The 21,057-nt window shown below is 35.4% G+C and overlaps 1 protein-coding gene across 1 annotated transcript in view; it reads right to left on the bottom strand.

Annotated features, from left to right (window-relative positions):
• LOC138832857 (uncharacterized) overlaps nt 1-10,135 on the bottom strand; it is a 111,712-nt gene extending 101,577 nt beyond the window's left edge. The window contains exons 1-3 of the mRNA XM_070030973.1: nt 10,032-10,135; nt 5,280-5,371; nt 593-2,893 (exon numbers count right to left, since the gene is read on the bottom strand). Of these exons, the coding sequence (XP_069887074.1) occupies nt 593-2,893; nt 5,280-5,337 (2,359 nt within the window). The 5' untranslated portion in view covers nt 5,338-5,371; nt 10,032-10,135. The remainder of the gene's footprint in view (nt 1-592; nt 2,894-5,279; nt 5,372-10,031) is intronic.
• Nucleotides 10,136-21,057: the final 10,922 nt, after the last annotated feature.

The raw sequence follows: 21,057 nt of genomic DNA, 5'->3' as shown, positions 1-21,057 counted from the left end.
TCTGGAGAGCTTCTGGGTTCTATCACTATTTGAATGGGGCCAACCAATGCATAAGTGAGGTCAGAGGGCTGCTAGAGGTCAAAGCTCCATGGATGGCTCAGTCAGGATTAGCTATGGTTATTTCTGTTTTTTGTCCTTTGCTTTAATTGTTATTCCACATGGCTTCCTGTGATACACATAGCTATGATTCTGCAACATCACAGCAAAGCTTAAAAACACATTTTATTAAAAACATGCTTATCCTGTAAGAAGGAAAGAAATGGTGGGTTACTTAAGGGTGGCAAAAGGCTAAATTTCCTACAAAATTGATTTGGCAATACATCAACCTTGTAAAGAGAAATTGATTTTTTAAAACTTATATTAAACTGCAGCCTTGGTGATTTTGCTATGCACTATTTATGGGTAGAGTGGGTGATAATGTAAAGAAGCAGGCTGATATATGCTTGTTCATATTCATCTAATTCTCTAATACTCAATATATCTGGCAATAAAGAAAAAACCGAAGCAATATAAAAAGCTTCATGTTAAGACTTTCCAAAGCTCAAACATGTAAAAATAATGAAAGTCAAAGATTCTATATAGCTCACAATACCTTTCAAAGCCTTCTGCTTTGGGGTTGAAAGCAATATGTCAATGTGGTGATAGAAAATTTCATCTGAGTCATTTTTGTTTTCTTCAGAATTCGGTCTTATTGATGCAGTCCTTTGGCATTCTGCAGGCTCTGGTTGTGAATTGGTTAATGTAAGGCTTTTATTCTTTTGGTTCTCACACTGACCTGCACCACTGGTTAGTGTTTCCTCAATCAGAAAGAGTTTTTCTCTAACACATACTGCACAGCTGGACTCAGTAGTGCCTTCTATATGGTTTATCCTGGTTGGTTCTTCAAATTCTTTATTCTTTACCACTGGTAATATTTGCCATGTGTTTTCAACCTTTTCCAGAGAATGGAGTGACTCAGTAGGGTTTCTCATTCCCACAGGGCAATTAAAGTCATTTGTGCCTTCTTTATCATTTTGCGTAATTAATCTTTGCTCGAATTCATCATTTTCACAGGTCATGACTGGTACTTCTGTTGTTCTGGGGGTTTCTATCTCTAGATGATTTATTTGGATCTCTGTTTGATTCCATTCCACAGTGCTGGGACTAATGTGATGCAGTGGGCTCCCATGGCTGCTAGAGGAGGCAGGCCTGAGCATTGGGCTTTGGGTTCTTTTCCTTTCCAATGGCTGCTGTGTGCTTCCGTAAGAGTCACCATGTATAAGGGTTTTGCTAGTAATGTCTTTGCCTGCTATATCACCATGGCTTTTCTCACAGCCAACCATAAATTCAGGACACTGGGTAAAGGAAAATGTTTTACCAGAGGTCTCTATAGGTTCTAAATGTCTAGTGATCCAGTGAGATGGGCTGACTGAGGTAAAACATTGTATATCATTTTGACTGAAAGGGATAGATAGAGAATTTGTATTCTCACTGTCTTCAGTAGGTGGCGTTTTATTGTCTTTACAATAGATGCTGGCTGCTTTTTCTCCTATGAGCTGCTTGCTCAGAAAAGACAGAGAGCAGAAATCAGAATATGAGTCATCTTGCATGGGAGCAGTATTGCTGGTAACAGAATTTCGTAAATAATCTGTTCTTTCTGTGGCTGGTTGTACATTCAAGTCAGATGTGATGATTTCTTGGACATTGGAGTTGCTGCTTCTCTCTGGATGCACATCCTTAGCGTCCTCAAATGGCATTTTATTTAAATCTGTATTACTTAAACTTGTAGTCTTCAGGATGTCACAGGAAGTAGCAGGAATATTTTCCAGAACAGTGCCAGCTACAGGGGAATGTTTCCTTTTTGGAGTGTCCTGATTACTTTTAAAGACCTTCTGCTGAGATATGGCAGATTTTCCCTGCATATGGTCTGAGACAGAAGAATGTGTATTGGGCTTATTTCTCTCACTCTTGAGACGTGAGGTCAGAGCAACAACATCAGTGTCAGAATTCTCCTCCCGGAGAGCAAACACAATGGGAAGAGAGGAATGAGAACAACCTAAATACTGGTGCTTGCTTTTGAGCTGCTGGTTTTCAAGGTGGTTAGTACAAATCGGTGGAGAGAACCTGGAAGTTTCTCTAGTGTTGTGATTGGAGGATGTGTACATGGACTTCATTATTTTCCTCCTCCTTTTGGGAAGAATTATATTAATCAATATATTCTGTTTCTTACTCATATATTTGACCTTTATTTCTTTTTCTACAATGCTTACTTTCAGAGAAGGGCTCTCAGTTCTGGCAATTTTTTGTTCATTTTCAAATGGCACCTTAGGTTTTAAAACTTCTGAGATATTCTTGTATTTCGGAAAGCAGCGCTTACACGTGTAGCATCTCCTAATGCGCCTGACGGAGTAATGCTGCTGACATGTTGGACATCTCTTTTTTGTTGGGAATTGTGCAGCTGTTTTACAGAAAATGCTTTTATTGATTTCTACTTGCACATTGAAAGCCCCACAGTTGACTTCTGTAATAAATTTTCCTTTTGCAGGTTTAAAAGCTTCTACTGTGCTTGGGCAATCCCGTATAATAATTTTTCCTGATAACGATTTTTCAGAGTCATTAAACATGACCATTGGTAAGATGTTCTCTAGCTGATGGGAGACAGCCAACGAAGGAACATCATTTTCCTTCCTGCTGTGTATTTTGCTGTCAGATGAAGATTGTTTCTTATCTTTAGGGAGAAGAGAGGAATTCTGCTTTCCATCCATAGAAGCAGATGTAGGTTCATTGCCACTTCCCTTAGATTTCCCTAACGTCCTAGCCGGATGAAACACAGCCTCTGAAGTGCTTCCTTTTACTTCCTTGTCAAAATCTTTGTGGGTTTTTTGACCTGCTTGACCAGATGGCTGAGAAGTACCTAAAGAGGAAGGAAAAAGAAAAAAAAGTTTCTACCATCCAATTAAATAGCAGATACTCCAAACCCCATAATGGAATGCAATGAATATCTTTTGTAAGAATTGGGGGGAGAGGTTAACAGTTTTAATTAATTTCTAGTATGACAAGTTAATTTCCACACGTGTTTATTTTTCATTTTAAACTAATTCTGTAAGAGCACAGAAGATCATCTACTAGCTTAGAAAATAAAATTTAATTTAATTATATAAAATGATTAAAATGAGCAAAATGAGAGTTTAAAAAACATGCAAGTTAGTTTAAATGCACACTCTTGATAAAAAGCACTTTGTCAGGACTGGTTGAGTATCAGACTGTAGCATGATAGTACAGCATTCTACAGGCTACTTCAACTCCAGGTAACTTTGAGATTGTACCAGAAAGAGGATAACAGAGAATGAAAGATAAAGCTCTACTTTTCTAGATTAATCTGCATCTGAAGGTTACTGATTGAAGGAAATGGAAATTGTGAACAATTACGATGTCATACAAATCAATAAAGTAAAATGTCATCAATTTATTTTAAATTTAATGAATTTAAATATGATATATGTATATATAATATAAGAAACAATGCTGTAAATACTTGTATAGAGAGTAAATATATTTGGTTTAACAGGAGAAGGAAAATACTAAGCATACTCAAGTACTTAGAGAACCAAACCATTTCAATTTGCTTCCCTTTTAGCCTGAAGGAAAGGCTTCTCACTGGCAGGCTGTTCCAGTGAGTCTTGTTAAAATCTGAGAGCTGTAATGTGTAAATCAAGGAGGAAAGACATAGAAACCTACCTCTCTAAAGCTCCGTTGCAACAGAGGACTACCATGATAATAGTTTATGGAATAATAAGTTTCCTTCCATGACTGGAGCTTACCATTTGTTCTTAAAATAACACTTTCATGCCAAGAGCTGTTAAGTCATAGCCTCTTCCTAAGTCATAGCCTCTTCTGATTACATTGTATAGCACTTTGCAACTGACTACACTTTAATATCTACAAAACCATGGAACTTCATTTAATATAATTTTTCCAACTTCATTTAATATAATTTTGTATTTATATAATATAGTCTTTCCATTTCCTTACAAATGATGCAATTAAATTCTTTCTGATGGAAGCATAGAATTTGATTGTGAACATATACCACATTTTCTTGATCCATTTATCCACTGAGGGGCATTAGGGTTGATTCTGTATCTTGGCTGTGGTAAACAATACTGCAATGAATTTGGTAGTGCTGGTGGCTTTAGTGTGGCTTTTTTTGTGGTCACTTGGATAAATGCCCAGGAGTGGAATTACTGGGTCATAGGGAAGCTCCATACTGCTTTCCAGAGTGGCTGAACAAGTTTACACTCCTACCAATAATGTAGTAGCATTCCCTTTTGGCCACAATCCCACCAGCATCTGTTATTATTATAATAGCCATTTCTGTGCTCCCCCTTAACCTCCCCAAAACAGATAAACTTACATATAAGACAAAAGGTACACAAATTACAAACAGTGACAAAGGAGGGGGAGAAAAAAGCAAAGTAACAAAAAAACTTCCTGTTTCCATTTCTTGGAGTTCATTTGGATAAACATTATTTTATATGATCATATGCACATGGCTATTATAATGGCTATTATAACTGAGGTGAGATAGAATGTCAATGTTGTTTTGAGTTGCATTTCTTTTATGGCCAGAGATGTTGAACATTTCTTCATGTATGTATTAATTGAAGTAAAAGAGACCCCAAGAAACATAGCTTGCATAGTTTTTCTCATTTGTAGTAATTAGAATGTGACCATAAATTTGTCTATCTTTTGTCTTGTATGAAAGTTTATCTGTTTTGGGAGTATTAGCGGGAGCATAGAAATGGTGGGAGAAAGGGTGAACAACTGCAGAAGTGATAAGCGTTAGACACTATGTTGAAAATGAGCTATACAATTTGTGGGAGCAAGGGATCAGGAGGGAAAAATGGATAGAACACAAGGAAATGGAGGTGACACTGCTCAAAAAGAAATGTACTCATTACCTGACTTATATAACTGTAACCCCTCTGTACATCACCTTTACAATAAAAATAAAAACAATAAAATAAAAAGAACATGGAACTGAAAAAGGTGGATAATACTGCACTAAAAACAGATCCTTAGAACAGTGATACTATGTCTAAATATGTAAATATTTACATTTATTTTTTATTCATAATACCAATAATGTAGAATGTGTATTTGTAACAACAAGTCAAAGTTCAAGATGCTTCTATACCATTTACATGTATTTACCTTCTTTTTTCACAGGATAAAGGACAAGGTAGGTAGGATGTTAGTTCACTCTATGCTTACTTCTGAAGGTATTTAAATGGACTTACATGCTGTGGCATTCAGCATTTTCCATTTTCTATATGCTTTTCTTCTCTTCCTCCTCATTTTGGGGAGTGATGGGTGTTCAATTCTGACTGACCTTGGAAAGCATAAAAATTGAAACCATATTACACAGAAATTTAGGTTTGACCAAACTACTAATGAACTCATCTACTATCTCATCAGCATAGTTCTTTTCTCTGATTTCCTCTCTGTATTTTTTCAAATATTTTACTATCATAATTGTACTTTCCTTTCCTTTCCTTTCCTTTTCATTTACCTCTCAATTAGTTAATGCATTCTTATGTGCATTTCAACATGTAGATATACACATATACAGGTTTGTAAATAATATATGTGACATTTAGGATAAAAGTTTTCCTAGACTTATACTAGTTATTGCAAATAAGGGAAACCATGGGACCTATGGTTCTTTGGGCCTGGCTTACTTCACTTAATATAATCCTTTCCAAGTCTTTCCAAGTTTAGGACAAGCAGAAAAAGTCAAAAGCTATGTTCAAATGATGTTAAGTATAGCCAGGCGCCAGTGGCTCACGCCTGTAATTCTAGCTACTCAGGAGGCTGAGATCTGAGGATCACTGTTCAAAGCCAGCCCGGGCAAGGAAAGTCATGAAACACTTATCTCCAATAAACCACCAGAAAACCGGAAGTGGCGGTGTAGCTCAAGTGGTACAACGCTTGCCTGGAGCTAAAGAGCTGAGGGACAGTATCCAGGCCCAGAGTTAAAGCCCCACGACCACCACCACCACCACCAACAACAACAACAAAAAGATGATGTTAAGTGAAATAAACCCCAAGATAGGGACACAAGTGTTTTTTTTCTTTCTTGCTATTGTTTTTGAAAGTATTTTAAAATTATCTTGTATGTTCTTTTCTCACAGTATAACCCCTTTTTTCACTGTATTTGATGTAGGTGCCCTGCATCTTGTATATACGTTTTTCTGATTTGGGGAGTGGGAAGGGAAATAACAAAAAGCTGAAATAAGGATACAGGATGACCCACTGTAACAATGAGATGTACAAGACATTATGTTGAAAACAAACCTTACAACTTGTGGGAGGGGAAGGAAGGTGTAGTTGGGGAGGTGGGGAGGGAAGGGATGGTAAGGAAAAAACAAAGAAGGAGGTAACAATGCTCGATAGGAAATCTACTCATTACCTTACTCATGTAACTGTAACCACTCTGTACAGAATTTTTACAATAAAAATAAATTGGGATACAGGTGGACCCATTGCAACAATGAGATGTACAAGTCGTTATGTCGAAAACGAACTTTACAACTTTGGTGGGGGGGGAGGATTGGGTGGGGGGGTGGGAGGAGGATGGAAAGGAATGGGAAGGGATGGGAAGGGGAAACAAAGGAGGAGGCTACAATGCTTGGTAAAAAATGTACTCATTATCTTGCCCATGTAATTGTAACCCCTCTGTACAGTATTTTCACACACACAAAAAAAGAAATTGTAAAATCATGTAACTTAACTTGATTTTGTGTCTTTTTTTGGTTGGTCATGGGGCTTGACTCTTGGGACTGGGCACTGTCCCTAAGCTCTTCAGCTCAAGGCAAGCACTCTACCACTTGAGCCACAGAGCAGCTTCTGGTTTTCTGGTAGTTAATTGGAGTTAAGAATCTCACGGACTTTCCTGCCCAGACTGGCTTTGAACCGTGATCCTCCCATCTCAGTCTCCTGAGTTGCTAGGGATTACAGGTGTGAGCCACAGGTGCCCAGCTTGGTCATTTAAAAAAATATTTTTATAGAAATGTGTAATTTTTTGTGAAGTTGACATAAATTTAATATAATCAGATTTGTAGTCATATTAAATTAAATGGGAATAGGAAGGTGAAGAGAGAAATAATAATTAAAATGGGGTATTAATGTCAAAAGGCCTGGTCTGTTGGGAGTTGATTAGCAGGAGTGAGCAGGGGAAAAGCAGGATACAGAGTTGATAGAAAACTGAGGGGCACCAGTTGTTCATGCCTGTAACCCTAGCTACTCAGGTGGTTGAAATCTGTGGATCATGGTTCAACACCAGTCTGGGTAGAAAAGTTCTAGTGAGACTCTTATCTCCAATTAATGCCTCAAACACACACACACACTCACACACAAATCCTAAACACACACACACACACACACACACACACACACACACACACACACACACACACACACACACACACACAAATGGAAGTAGAGCAAAAGAGCTCAGAGACAGTGCCCAGGTCCCAAGTTCAAGCCCCATGACCCACAAAAATAAAATAAAATAAACAAAACCCCAAAGAATATCATATATTACACACATATGCATAATTATATACAGGCATAATGAATCTTTATATATATTTATGTATAATGAATCTTACCACTGTTTGAAAATTGTGGGAAAGGAGAGGGAGGGAGAATGGAAATATAAAGAAGTAAAAGTGTTCAAAGTACACTGTTTGCCTGTAAGGAATTATACAATACATCCTTTCTATTATTAACATATGATAATTTCTTCCCTTTAATGCAATACTAATTTTTGTCTTCTGATCTATCAATCCATCTATGGTCACGTGTCTCTGTTCACTGTGGCAGTAATTCAGCTTAAAGGCTTTATCTATATTTTCTACATCTACTTTCTTATCAACTTTCTGTCATCAACTTTCAGGAACCACTCTATGAACACTGTCCAGTCCACTGAGTGATCTTTTGGTCAAGGGCCCATTAATTCCAGATTTCTAAAGCCAATAGTTTATTTTTAACTTTTTTGAGTTTTACAAAATATAACCACTCAATTCAAGCTGCATCCATTTCTTCCTTTTAATTCTGTGGAGCCACACTGTCCTGGTCCTTGTTCTGCTCTGTTAGCCTTTTTGTGTTGTTGTTGCTGTTGGTGTTTTGTGTCAGTTCTGGGGCTTGAACTCTGGGCCTGAGCACTGTCCCTGGGTTCTTGTGTTCAAGGTTAGCTCTACCACTTAAGCCTCAGTTCTACTTCTGGAAAGAAGAGTCTCACAGACTTTTCTGCCTGGTCTGGCTTCCAAATACAATCCAGATCTCGGCCTCCTGTGTAGTTGGGATTTACAGGCATGAGCCACAGGTATGGAGCAGAAATAGTATTATTTTAAAAAGAACATATAAACCATCTCCATTTGTTTTTAGAGTTTGTGTTTACTATTCTTAAAGGGAAGGAGATTTCCTTATCCCTCGTTACCCTAAAATGCTAACCTACATTTGTCAGGGTTGTATATATCTTCTCTTAGGTCTGAGTCCTCAAGGCTAGTACTCTATTACGTAAGCCACAGCCCCACTTCTACAGCTTCATTTTTGGTAGCTAATTGGAGGTAAGAATCTCACAGACTTTCCTGCTCAGGCTGGCTTCCACTCAGACTCCTCAGATGTTAGCTCCTAAGTAGCTAGGATTACAGGTATGAACCACTAGCACCAGGCACCATCAGCCATTCTTAATGCATTTTTCTCTTGGCAAGTCTCTAAACTTTGCTATCTGCACGGTTCTTTCAATTCTTTATCAACTCTCTTCCTAGGAAATCTTGTGTTCATGGCTATAAAATAACTTGCAAAAATGACTCTAAAATTCACTATTTTACTATTGATACTTGTAACTGTATAAACTCCAAATTCCAGGAACTACCCAGAAGGATGTATATGTATATACATATACATGTGTGTGTCTGCTTGGATATCTAATTGGAATCTCAAATTTACATGCCTGCAGTTGTTTATAACCTTTACTTTCTCTAGTTCTTTTCTCCCCTGCATCCTACTAGTTTCAGTCAGGAAAAATTCAATCAATTCAAATCAGACACCTAGACACCATCCCAGGTATTATCCATATCTCTTTCCTTTAACTTTCCTCATCCAACCCATCAGCAAATTTGCCCTGATGTGTTTCTGAACATTTATCATAAACATGTAAATTTATTTTCTCTCAATTGTCAAGTCCCTCTTCTTTCCATCCCCCCACACATTTGAACACAGTTTTAAATGTGGACTACTGAAATATTTTACCTGTTTTTTCTATATTAATGTTAGTTGAGAATTTATGTAGTAGTTGGAGTAATTTTTAAAAGTCTTGTCACCTTTCTTCTTTAAAGCTCTTCAGAAAGCTTCTCATTTTACTTGGAAAAAATTCTAAACACCTTACTTTATTATAAATATGCTTAAGATTTAATTTTAATGACAAATGAAATATATCAGACTTTTGGATATACATTAAGGGATCCATTCCACAACAGATTTCTTGGATTTATATTTTTAATAAATGTTTATTTGTTCTTTGTAAAATAGGCAATAAAGCTCAGGGAAGTTACCATGATTGCTATTATAAATCACCAAAATACTATCACATCTGATGCTTTTTTATTGGATTTTTCCAAGTGGGCTTTGACTCATTACTATAATTCAGAGAAGAGTGAGGAAAATGTAAATAGGAAGCACTAACAATATCTTTCTACTGCAGAATTACATAGTGGTACCATTTTTTTCTGAGAAAACTATTGGGGAGTAAAGAGGTTTTATAAAAGGAATTGTTAAAAAATTTTACTGGTGCCATGTTTTTGACAAATTGCTTAAAAATCCTCTATTGTGTTGCTGAGCTGAAACACCTTCCTGGAAATATTGAAAGATAAGGTTCTATTACAACAAAGGAGAAAGATGCACAAAAGGTAGATAATTATTATTATTAAAATTCTAATACATAAATACAGATGGTTAAATGCTTAACTTTCCAGGTAGCACCTCACCCAGTGTTCTTTGGAATCCAGATGGCTTCAGTTTTCTATAGAATTGGAAAGAAACCAGTGTTTTTCTTATTTTATTTTCTTGATTGCCACACAAGGTTTATGTCCTCTGCACTAAATTTTAAAAGAAAATTCAAATAGGTAAAACAAATAGCAAAAAAATTAAGCTTAAAATATTTTAATGCTTTTTTATTGTAAAAATAGTGTACAGAGGGGTTACAGTTACGTGAGAAACGTATTGAGTACATTGTTTCTACTGTTCTAATTTTTTTATTCCAAAATTTTCACTTATTTTTGAAAGTATGCTTAGACTGTAGAAATTTTTCTAGTTCCTATTTTGACTAGCATGAAATTTAAACTATGTTCTTCTGTTCTTAAAACCATTACTTACGTGCATAAGAAGAGTTATACTGGAAAATAAGTTTTTAATATTACCCATATATCACTTCAGACTTGCATTCAACTTGTATAGGGTTGTAAGAATGAAATGTTTCAAATTTAGGGGCTACGACATAATTCTTAGTTTTCTAGTGTCTTGAAACTATGCAAACTTAGATTTCAGTGCCTATTGAATGTTTTCCTTTATTCTACTTCTTACCCTTAGTTGAAAAACACTGAAGTGAATTTATTTACATCTGTGTTTATATACAGTTATGTGATAAAATGTTCATAATCACTAGGTCATTCTTTATATCTGATACAATTGACATACAACAGACATACTGTTGTATGTCTTATGTCTATCTGCAAAAGGGACCTTTGCTGGTCATTGGAACATAAATCTGATAATATTTTAAGTCTAGAGAGTACTTCAATACCATAACAATTGTTGAGATGTTATCATCTTATTTGACCTATAATTTATTAAATATAACTTAGTTGGATGAGGTTAATTCTGGAGATAAGAAGCCTATCCTATGTAAATTAAGTCAGAATATCTGATTAGGAAAGAAGAAAATGCTGGCTGGTTAAAAAAAGATGTAAGGTAAGGAATCTTATTATATAAATGTTTTAAAGAACACATTAATATATGTAAAAAATAAGGATTATATTTAGTGGCATTTGATATATTAGGTAATACTAGGAAGAAAAGAATCAATCAAAAATGAAAATCTCTATGGTTCCAAAGCATCTTCTTTTGTTTGAATAAAGATGTGTGTGTGTGTGTGTGTGTGTGTGATTGTGTGTGTGTGTGTGTGTGAGAGAGAGAGAGAGAGAGAGAGAGAGAGAGAGAGAGAGAGAGAGAGAGAGAGAGAGAGGGACAGTCAGACAGACAGAGAAAAAGACAGAGACAGAGACAGCTTCTAATCCTTCACTTCTCATCAGAGGAAAATAAGAAATATAGCAAATTATTCACAGAGGCAAGGTACCGAAATGTTAGTTTTGTCTCCACCATTTCAGTTTCTGAAAGTAAAGAATTTTCTTATTTATTTGAAAATCACTCTAATAAATATATAGAGTCTCCCTCCACATTTAAAAGAATTGCAGGAGCACTCTTTTTCCTCTTTTTTTTTTTTTAAGATGGACTGATTCTGGAAACAGAAGTTTCATTATAATATAGAAAACACAGCGTACTTTTAACAGAGGAAGCCTAAACATTTGTCATGCTAAACTATACACTAGGTTCTAAGTGGATTGATGTAAAATGTAAATGTAACACAAATTTCAAGGATTTTACAGTTCTGGAATTCTCATATTTGAGTGTATCTCCAAAAGTTAGCCATATGTTAAAAATGAAGATACAGAGCCTCATCCTAGATATTCAGGATCCAGGTACACACATTTTAATATAGAATGCAATTTTAATGAAGAATGCAGAGTTCTAAGCTCAAGCCTCAGTAGTGTCATAAAAGGAGAGAAAATTGCCACTGAAGACACATTTGGATAGGCAGAAGGAAAATTCATTCAGAACATTTTCGAAAGCTTTTTTTTTAAATATATTTGAAAGCTTTAAGACTTTAGGAAATATACTATGAATTCAATTTCACTTAATTTTACCTTGCTTCCTTACTCTCATTGCACAAGTGCTGCATGCTAAGATTTGGATTTTATATTTTATTGCTTTGGTTTAAGAAAAGATTCTTCCTATATAAACAAGCTTCTAGAAAAAGAATCTTAGTGAGTATTCACATTTTATTTTTTCTGCAGCCCAATCAATGTAAAGAGAATGTTTTAATCTTAAGTGTCAGCTCCCCAGTGTCCATTCATCTCTTCGTAACCACGAGTTGTGATTAAAAAAAAAAAAAAAAAGAATCCAACAAACCAAATTAGCAGGCTAGGCTTGCTAGAAGGGAAAAAAAATCATTTGTTTCTTTTTAGTGCTTCTGTTGATATATATTGAGCTACTCAGACTCAAAGAACTCCTATACATTGGTTTTAGGTGAAAGGGAGAACTGAAATTTTGGCAAGTTACAGTTTAGTGGAAAGAGGGTACAAAGATGAAAGGATGAATGAGTTAACAAAACTTTGATTTTTCTATTAATGGTGGAACACCTTTCTACCCATCTCCTTAGTTCTCCATGCTGTTAAGAAAGCACCTCCAAAGAGAGTATTTTGCTAGCACTGAACCAGATCCCTGAGTATTCACAGTTGACTCGATTCAATGGGAATTCAAAGGGGAAATACTTTGGGGTGTGACAAAGTAAACAGCCCTGTGTAGACAGCTTTAGTTTATTCCAAACTTTTGAGGAATTACTGGAATTACAGGCCAAAGTAGAGGATCCATGAATGCTAAGATCTTGTTCACCTTAATTTAGATATGTTTTCATTCCATCTGTGTGAGCCATGCCCTATCCTTTGCTAGGTAGTTTTCCAGTTCATTAAATGCTTTACTTTAGTTTTGTGACAGAAAATATGCTATTCTGGATTTATATATAATGTCTATTAAACCAAGATAATCATAAAAAAATACCTTGTACTACTCAAAATCATTTTGCTTATCAATGTTAGAGTACATCTCTCTACTTGGAAAATGGAGTCATAGTCTGTGTACTTGCTGTTATTAAATACTAGATCAGCATGCCATTATTAAACTGCAAGTCTCAGAGAATTGTACTTTGTTTTGCTTCATTTCCTCTCTGGCACTGGAGTGGCTAGTATAGTGCAAATTAGCTAATCTCACATGCAGAAGGATGTGTGAATTAAACAACATCACACTAAGGAGGAATCACTTTATGATTACAACTAGAACACTAGCTACTTCTGAAGAGTTTTCTAAATTACTGCATGCAAAAATCTGTAATTATAGTTTTTCTCTTACCCTGATCTTGACCAGTAAAAGGACTTTCTGAAAGCACCTTGAGAAACCCATTCCTAAAATGTACTCAGTCCTCCATCAAATTTTACATATTCTCTATTGACTATAATGTCTAGAGGATGAGGTAATTGCATTTCAATACTTAATTAAAATAGTAAAAAGTTAAAAAAAGAACTGATATATATACATACCCACATATAATCTCTATCTATCTATCTATCTATCTATCTATCTATCTATCTATCTATCTATCTATCTATCTATCTATCTATCTACCTACCTACATACCTGCTTCCTACCTATATTACTAGACACCTTGTAAAGGGAACTGGTACAAAAACCTAATTGAATAAGTCACAGATATTAGTGTTTTCTGTTAAAGAATTTATCAGGTTATTAATTAAAGAATGCTTTTTCATGCTGTCTTCTTTCTCTTATTGAAGTGGAGTCATAATACTTCAGTAACCAAACAATAGAAGCTTTGATAAGACATAATAATTGGTGAATTGTCAACTCTTGCTGGGTTTAAATGATAGCCTCCTCATTTTCAAATATTCAACCTTATTAAAGTAGTAATATTCTAATATCCTGCGTCTCCATCTTCATACAAAAACTTTTGTATTTCTTCCAAAACATGAAACCTCTGTGACTATGAGGTTATATTACTGCTCAGAAGAAAATTCTGTACAATTCTGTTACAGCTAAGAGCTTTCAATTACTCAGAGCAGAACCTGTAATATCTTCATTCCTTTCTAGCTCAAGGAAACTCATACATAACTACATTGCCAAATTTAAAAGAATAATAAAAATATCAAGGAAATCTTAATAAATATTCAAATACTTCTTGATCCAAAATCAGGGCTATGCATTGCTCATTTTAGCCTAAGTAATATGTTATTTCCTCATCACCAAGTTTTTAAAAGAAAATAGTAAAAGAGTGAGTTGGAATATTTTACTGATACTTGGGAGGTTTCTGCTCAAAGGAAGTAAAGCCCTGCTCCCTAAAAGTCAGTGAGACCCCCATCTCAGTGATAACAAGAAATAATTGTAGATGGAATAGTACACACCTGTATCTCCATCTATGCAGGAGTAGGAGGATACTGTGGGTGAAGTCAGGAGGATATAAATAGGATGCACTGGAGGAGGCCTAGAGGTTGGCCATGAGTAAAAAGCAGAGCATGAGATCCTGTCTACAAAATAACAAAGAAAAGCTAAATGGTAGAGACTAGAAAGTGCAAAGCCTTTTTGAGTTCTTATTGTGGCATTGCCATGAAACAAAAACAAAAACAACAAAACAAAAACAAAAACAAAAAATGCACACAAAGTTTTAGTTGCAATGCAATGCACCAACTACTTATCAAAACAATTATTTAATGTGCTTTGGACAATATCATACCTCATAATACTAGGTAACATAAATGATCTTTAATTTATTTGTGTCGTTTTTAAATAAAATACCCGATAAGAATATGAACCCAAGACATAAAACTCCAAAGATGCTTCAATCAAAAGATTTTAAAGAAATCTCAAGTTCTTCTATAATCGCCATTTTAAAGCATTTTCTAATTCATGTTTCTCACTGAATTTCTGTTGCTTAATTCATCTAATTCAGGTTTTTTGAAATCCAGAAAAAGGCATTTATTTAAAAATGTATATGCCTGATACTTTCTTCTGACCTTCTTTCTATGTAGCTTGAGCTACTGACTGCTTTGATATTTTCCTACTGCCATAAAAAGTTTGCAAATTGCAGTGTATCCAATGATGAAGGGATGGACAATTATAGCCAATGAAAAGGGAATGAGCAATTATATTTAGAAATAATCTTCCAGGTTAACTTAATCACTTTATGATTAAGTTTATATTGAACATGTAATCAGTGCTAACATTTCATTCCTTCTTAAATTCTCTAAGGTCTGGGCAGCCTGAAGAGACAGGAATAATATGTCAGTGCATTTTATTCTGTACATACAAATATTCACAAATCACATCTCACTTAAAGGTTTTATTCTGCACTTGGTAAAAATATTGGGGAGCAAGACCACGAAAGGAGATATCATATGAGATAAAAGAGTAGAGATATCTGCCCCATTGTAGTTAAATTCCTATATGTTAGAGACTCACTTGAAATCTTGGTCACTGAACAATATTTCCCCTGAAGAGAAGAGAAAAACTGTCTTGTTAATGGCAACTCCTTTGTATAAGTACTTAAAGTTAATAATTAATACTAATAATCAGTAGTACAGAAAACAAAGACTATCTTGTGAGTATCCTCACTATAATTTTATCACAGTGATTTAAATTTTTGAAAAAAAGACTTCATTAAAATTCCAATTAAGAAGATTAACTGCTAGCAACAAAAGATTATTTTTAAACAAAACTAGGTAGTAGAGATTTTCCTGTTTGCTTTCAAATACAAGATTTTAAGGTATATAAGTAATATTATTATTACAATGATAGAAAGTATAATCATTTTTAATGTGCTGTTTCTGGGGCTTGAACTCAGGGCCAGGACATTCTCCCTTAGTTTTTTTTTCTCTGAAGGATGGTGCTCATCCACCTGAGCTGCAGTTCCATTTCCAGCTTTTTGCTGCTTATTGGAAATAATGTGTCACAGAGTTTTTGCTCAGGCTGGCTTCAAATGCTGATCCTTAGATCTCAGCCTTCTGAATAGCTAGAATTACTGAATCCCTGTGCATGGTCAAAATTAGTATCTTTATAATAGAGTTCAGTACTGTAATCTTTAAATAGAATAATGTTTTTCTTTTGCAATATGGGGCTTGCACTTTTGGACCTTGTATGGACTAGGCTAAGTGGTCTACAACTAAACTACACACTACATTTTCTCTCACATCCAAAATCTAGACCTGGGGAAGTGGTGGGGAGGATGATATCAGTGTAAAAGGATAAAGGTTTAGGAAGTAGAATCATTAGGAAGGGTAAGGGACAAAGGAGGTGATGTGGTGGGATATGATTGAAGTGCATTATAAACAAATGTATGAAGACAGAATAATGAAACCAACTCTTTTTAAAAAATATTTGATTTGGGATTATTAAAAACAGAAATTGGCCAGCATATTTTGTTTATGAAATTTATCTAAATCACAGAGTAATTGAAATTATTATAGAAAACATGCTCATGTCTTTTTTCTTTACCTCAGTTCACAATGTTTTTAGCAACCAATATAGTTCGAAAATTAAATGCAAATACCTATTTAATATTAAGTACAAAATGAAGACAAATTCAATGAAAGTAGATGAAGAAATCATTTTGGTGATTAGAGAGTTGAATGCTACAATGGAAACAAAGCAGATTATAGGAATTCAAAACAAGGTCTACTGCTCAGAAATGAAGCTGACCCTTCTTGCATTCAGAATGAATTTCAATTATGCTTAGAAGCCTAGCTTGTCAATTGCATTTTCCTTGCTTTCCAAATGCACAATTTATCTGAAACAACCAAATTAGGATACGGATAATGGCTATTCAAATGAGCATATGATGTCTTTCTTAGTGTAAATAAAAGAAGCCTAAACAGACTGGCTATTTACATTATTTTTTTGGATGTCTCTATATTATTTGTTAACAGAGTAAGTAACACAGCTGGATAGTTTGTGATTGGAAGGAAATTCATTGCTAAATTGTCTTCATATACAGCATTCAAATACTTTCCCCTTTGGTCTTTGTCTTTGCCAAGCAATTAATTTAGGACAGTGAAGTACAAAATGCAGAATACTTCTCTCAAAAAGGTGAAGTAATACACACACACACACACACACACATAAAATCAGCTCACCTGGATGAAGCCTTCATAAGTTGCTCAGCTCTGAGGAAAAATAAAGGGAGTGCAAGTATCTATTTGAAAGTTTAGAAAATGAAGGAAAGACTTGAGCCTCTGTCTTGTTCTACTTTGGATTTATTTGGGCTCTCTAATACAAAATCTAATTAGCGTATTAGTCTAATGCAGTGTCAGGAATGGTCAGTCATCCTTTAATCATTCTATTATTAACTGTCTTAGTCAGTCCTAAAAATAAACATATTTTAAAGAACTTTTAGTGACTAATGATGAACTGGTGTGCTTTTGTGGTTTATAAGCTTCAATAGAGGTACATATGAATTTCACAAGGAGAAGAGGAAGTAAAAGTATCAAAAAAAAAAAGAAAACTCCTATGATCTAGTTTGGCTGTCTATGAAGATTGGGTTAAATATATTTCATTTGTATGGTAAACAGGGAAGCAGTATGGGGTATGACATGGTAGGAACCATGTTGACCTTTAGACTCAACGTGCTCATTTGTAAACTGGGTTAAATATTATAGGCTCTGATTTAGGCTTCTGAAGCTGTAGAAAAATGTAAGTGAAAATATAGTTTAAAATAATAGTTTAGAATCTTTAAATAAGCAAAATGATATCTGTACATATGATCCAGGTTATAATTCAGGTTACCATAATAGATAGATAGACAGACAGACAGACAGATAGATAGATAGATAGATAGATAGATAGATAGATAGATAGATAGATAGATAGATAGATAATTATGTCACCAAAACAGGCCTCATATTCTCAACCTGAGTCTTCCAGTCTCAGCCCACAAGTACGAGGCTCACAGCCATATGCCATGCCACACTTTCCCAGGTTACCTTTCATGGATGTTATTAATGAATTCATAATGAAAATACTGATTTTCTACAGTTTTCTGCAAGGACATAGGTATTGGTATATGTATATATGAGATTGAAATCAATGGAAATGGTAAGTTGAAATGGGAAAGTTGGAGAGGTTGGCTACTCTGACCTCAAAAATGGAAGTTTCCTTTTTCCAAAGATGTCTTTTTGAAGTTTTAAATAAAGAAAATATTAGATAAAAATTTCCTCAGAAAGATATCTTTGGCTGCATGTGAGGAATAGATGGTAAGTAAAAAGTGACATGAGGGACAAATAAAAGATGTAGAAACCTGATGAGCAGATAAGAGCAGTGAAGTGAGGGGAGGGAAGAGAAGGAAAGGAAGGAACAGGAGAGGGAAATATAGAGATTTCAAACACGCCCAAAGTAAAAGAGAGAAAGGTACCTGGCTCAGTTACTCACACCTTTAACCTTAGTTACTCAGAAGGCAGAGAATAGGCAAAACTACAGGCCTATACAGGAAAAATAAACAAATGCAAAATAGGGGTGGATGTGTGGGGCCAAGTGGGAAAATGCCTGCTTACCAAGGGTGACATCCTTTATTCAAACCCGAGGAACACTTAAATAATGAAATAGATAAAACCAGATCATATCCCTGGGTTTGAGCTGCACTGATGTGAGAAATAAAATAGGCAAGTTAAATATAATGCTCAAACTTCCTTTCTAGGAAAGACTATTAACATAGGGAAATGGTTGGGAGAAAAATAAGAATTTTAGATGTGTATTATTAGAGATATCCAAGTAGGTATGTCTAGTGGACAGCTGGGAGATAGAAATTTGTAAACCAAATAATAAACGAAGGTGTGGTAGAAATGTGTGAAGTGTACTACGATGAAAAAACGACCAAATTTACATGCCTGAAAGAGGATATTGAGATTGAAAGTGCTTTATTCTGTATTAAGAAACTTTGTTCCAAGCTACCTGGGAGGCAGAAATCTGGAAAATCATAGTTTGAGACTAGCCTGGGCAGAAAGCGAGATCTCATTTCAACAAAACAAGTAGAGAATAGTGGTCTGTGTCTTGTCATTACAGCTGTGTGGTAGGTCATAAGAAGACAGTGCGGAGCTGGACAAAAAGTGAGATCCTAATTCTTGCTACTCAGGAGACTGAGATCTGAGGATCATGGTTCAGGAAAGTCAGTGAGACCCTCAACTCCAACTAATGTCAGAAGTGGAGCTGCAACTCAAATGGCAGAGTATGAGCCTTGAGTGAACAAGGTCAGAGGCAGGGGCCAAGCCCTGAATTCAAGTCCCACAATTGGGTGGGGGGTGGGGGGGTGGGGGAGAAAGAGAGACAGAGAGACAGAAAGAGACAGAGAGACAGAGAACTGAGATCTTATCAGAAAAATAACCTAGTGCTGGTGGCTCAAGCCTGTAATCCTAGCTACTCAGGAGGCTGAGATCTGAGGATTGCAGTTCAAAGCCAGCCCTGGCAAGGAAGTCCAGGAAACTCTTATCTCCAATAAACCACTCAGAAAACTGGAATGGTGCTGTGGCTCAAGTGGTAGAGTGTTCACTTTGAGCTGAAGAGCTGAGGGACAGTGCCCAGGCCCAGAATTCAAGCCCCATGACGGACAAAAAAAATTTAAAAAAGGAGGAGGAGCATGTAAATATTGCCATAACTATTTTAAAATATATTAGAAATATGCATAAGTTAGAAATTTATATTTGGATACACCAAACAGACAGAATGTAGATATTGTTTTACTGTTCAATCCCTAAACAAAGCTATATATGATAAATTTATCATCACAATAAAATAAAAAAATGTGTTTATTATTCGTGAGCATGTATGAAATGACTGGGAACTACAGAAAGAGATTGGTATGGCAAACCTAGACATTTGTATGAAATAAAAGGATTCTACCACCAGAGCCATGAAAACTGAGGTACACAACACATGTGCCTATTTTTTCCTCCTGGTGTCACATTCCACAGATTCCTGCTCACTTCCTATTTAGGGGTACACCTATTAGAGGTCTCAATTTGCTCACAATATTGGGACATCTTTTCTTTGGTATTTCAAACTGCTTGGTAACATTTCAGCTTGTTCCATATAAACCTGTTCCATAAACACAATTAGTAAAAACAAGCAAAATAACTCTGGAATAAAGCTGTTGGCCACCTTGAAAATTATCTCACCATCACTTCAACTCACCACTAGGTAAGAGCAACAGTAATGTAAGGTGTTCTACTGAGATGTTCGGAATATTAGTGTTCCCATGGACTACAACCTGAGGCTATAATGAAAGTTTAAGATTGAAAATAAACAAAGTAACATCATTTACTCTTTCCACTGTGCTCTTAAATAGGGAAGAGAACCATTTTATATTTCTATTCCTGGGTGGGATATCCTCATTACTAAATATGAAACCATCTCACAGACAAGTGGTAAGAAGAGTGCTCTTATCCCATCAGGGGTGAAACAAGGAGTTGGACTGATAGTTCCCTTGAGCCAAGGAATGGAAAGCCAGGTCAAATTTTCATTCTTCATGCTACAGTTTTTTCTCTTATCATCATTCTAGTTAGAAGGAAAATTGTTTTCAATAGCAAAAAGGTTTTTTTTAAAATTAAAATTTGTTTTTACAACTGTACAGCCATCCTTATTACTCTGGAAACCATTGGCTGATGCTATAGTTTGTCCGTTTAGCAATAAAAACTGAAAAGCAGCATTCTGGAAGGAATAAAGTGAAAACTGCTACTAAGGAGTACAATTATAGGAAGTGGTGCTGTGGCTCAAGTGGTAGAGCATAGTCGCCCTGAGCTGAAGAGCTGAGGGATAGTGCCCAGGCCCAGAGTTCAAGCCCCGCAGCTGACAAAAAAAAAAAAGTGGATCCAGGAATAATGTGCAGATATTTGTCAGTAAAAATAGAATGAAAAAAAAATCTACTTTTTAGCCCAGTTAATATATCTACATACTTATTTTCAATGGTTGAAAAAAAAAAACTCAAACAAGTAAAAGAATTCAGTCTGCTGAATTCATGATACAGTCTGCTGATCATTCGTATTTTTCCAATACCATCTTTTATTACTTGAATGACCTTCCTTTGGCCATTTCTATCATAAGAAAAATACCAAGTTATTGTATATACAA

The sequence above is a fragment of the Dipodomys merriami genome, unplaced genomic scaffold, assembly GCF_024711535.1.
Source record: "Dipodomys merriami isolate MVZ:Mamm:240054 unplaced genomic scaffold, mDipMer1.0.p SCAF_20, whole genome shotgun sequence".
In the NCBI taxonomy this organism is placed as follows: domain Eukaryota; kingdom Metazoa; phylum Chordata; class Mammalia; order Rodentia; family Heteromyidae; genus Dipodomys; species Dipodomys merriami.
This window is presented reverse-complemented; position numbering and strand designations above follow the sequence as displayed.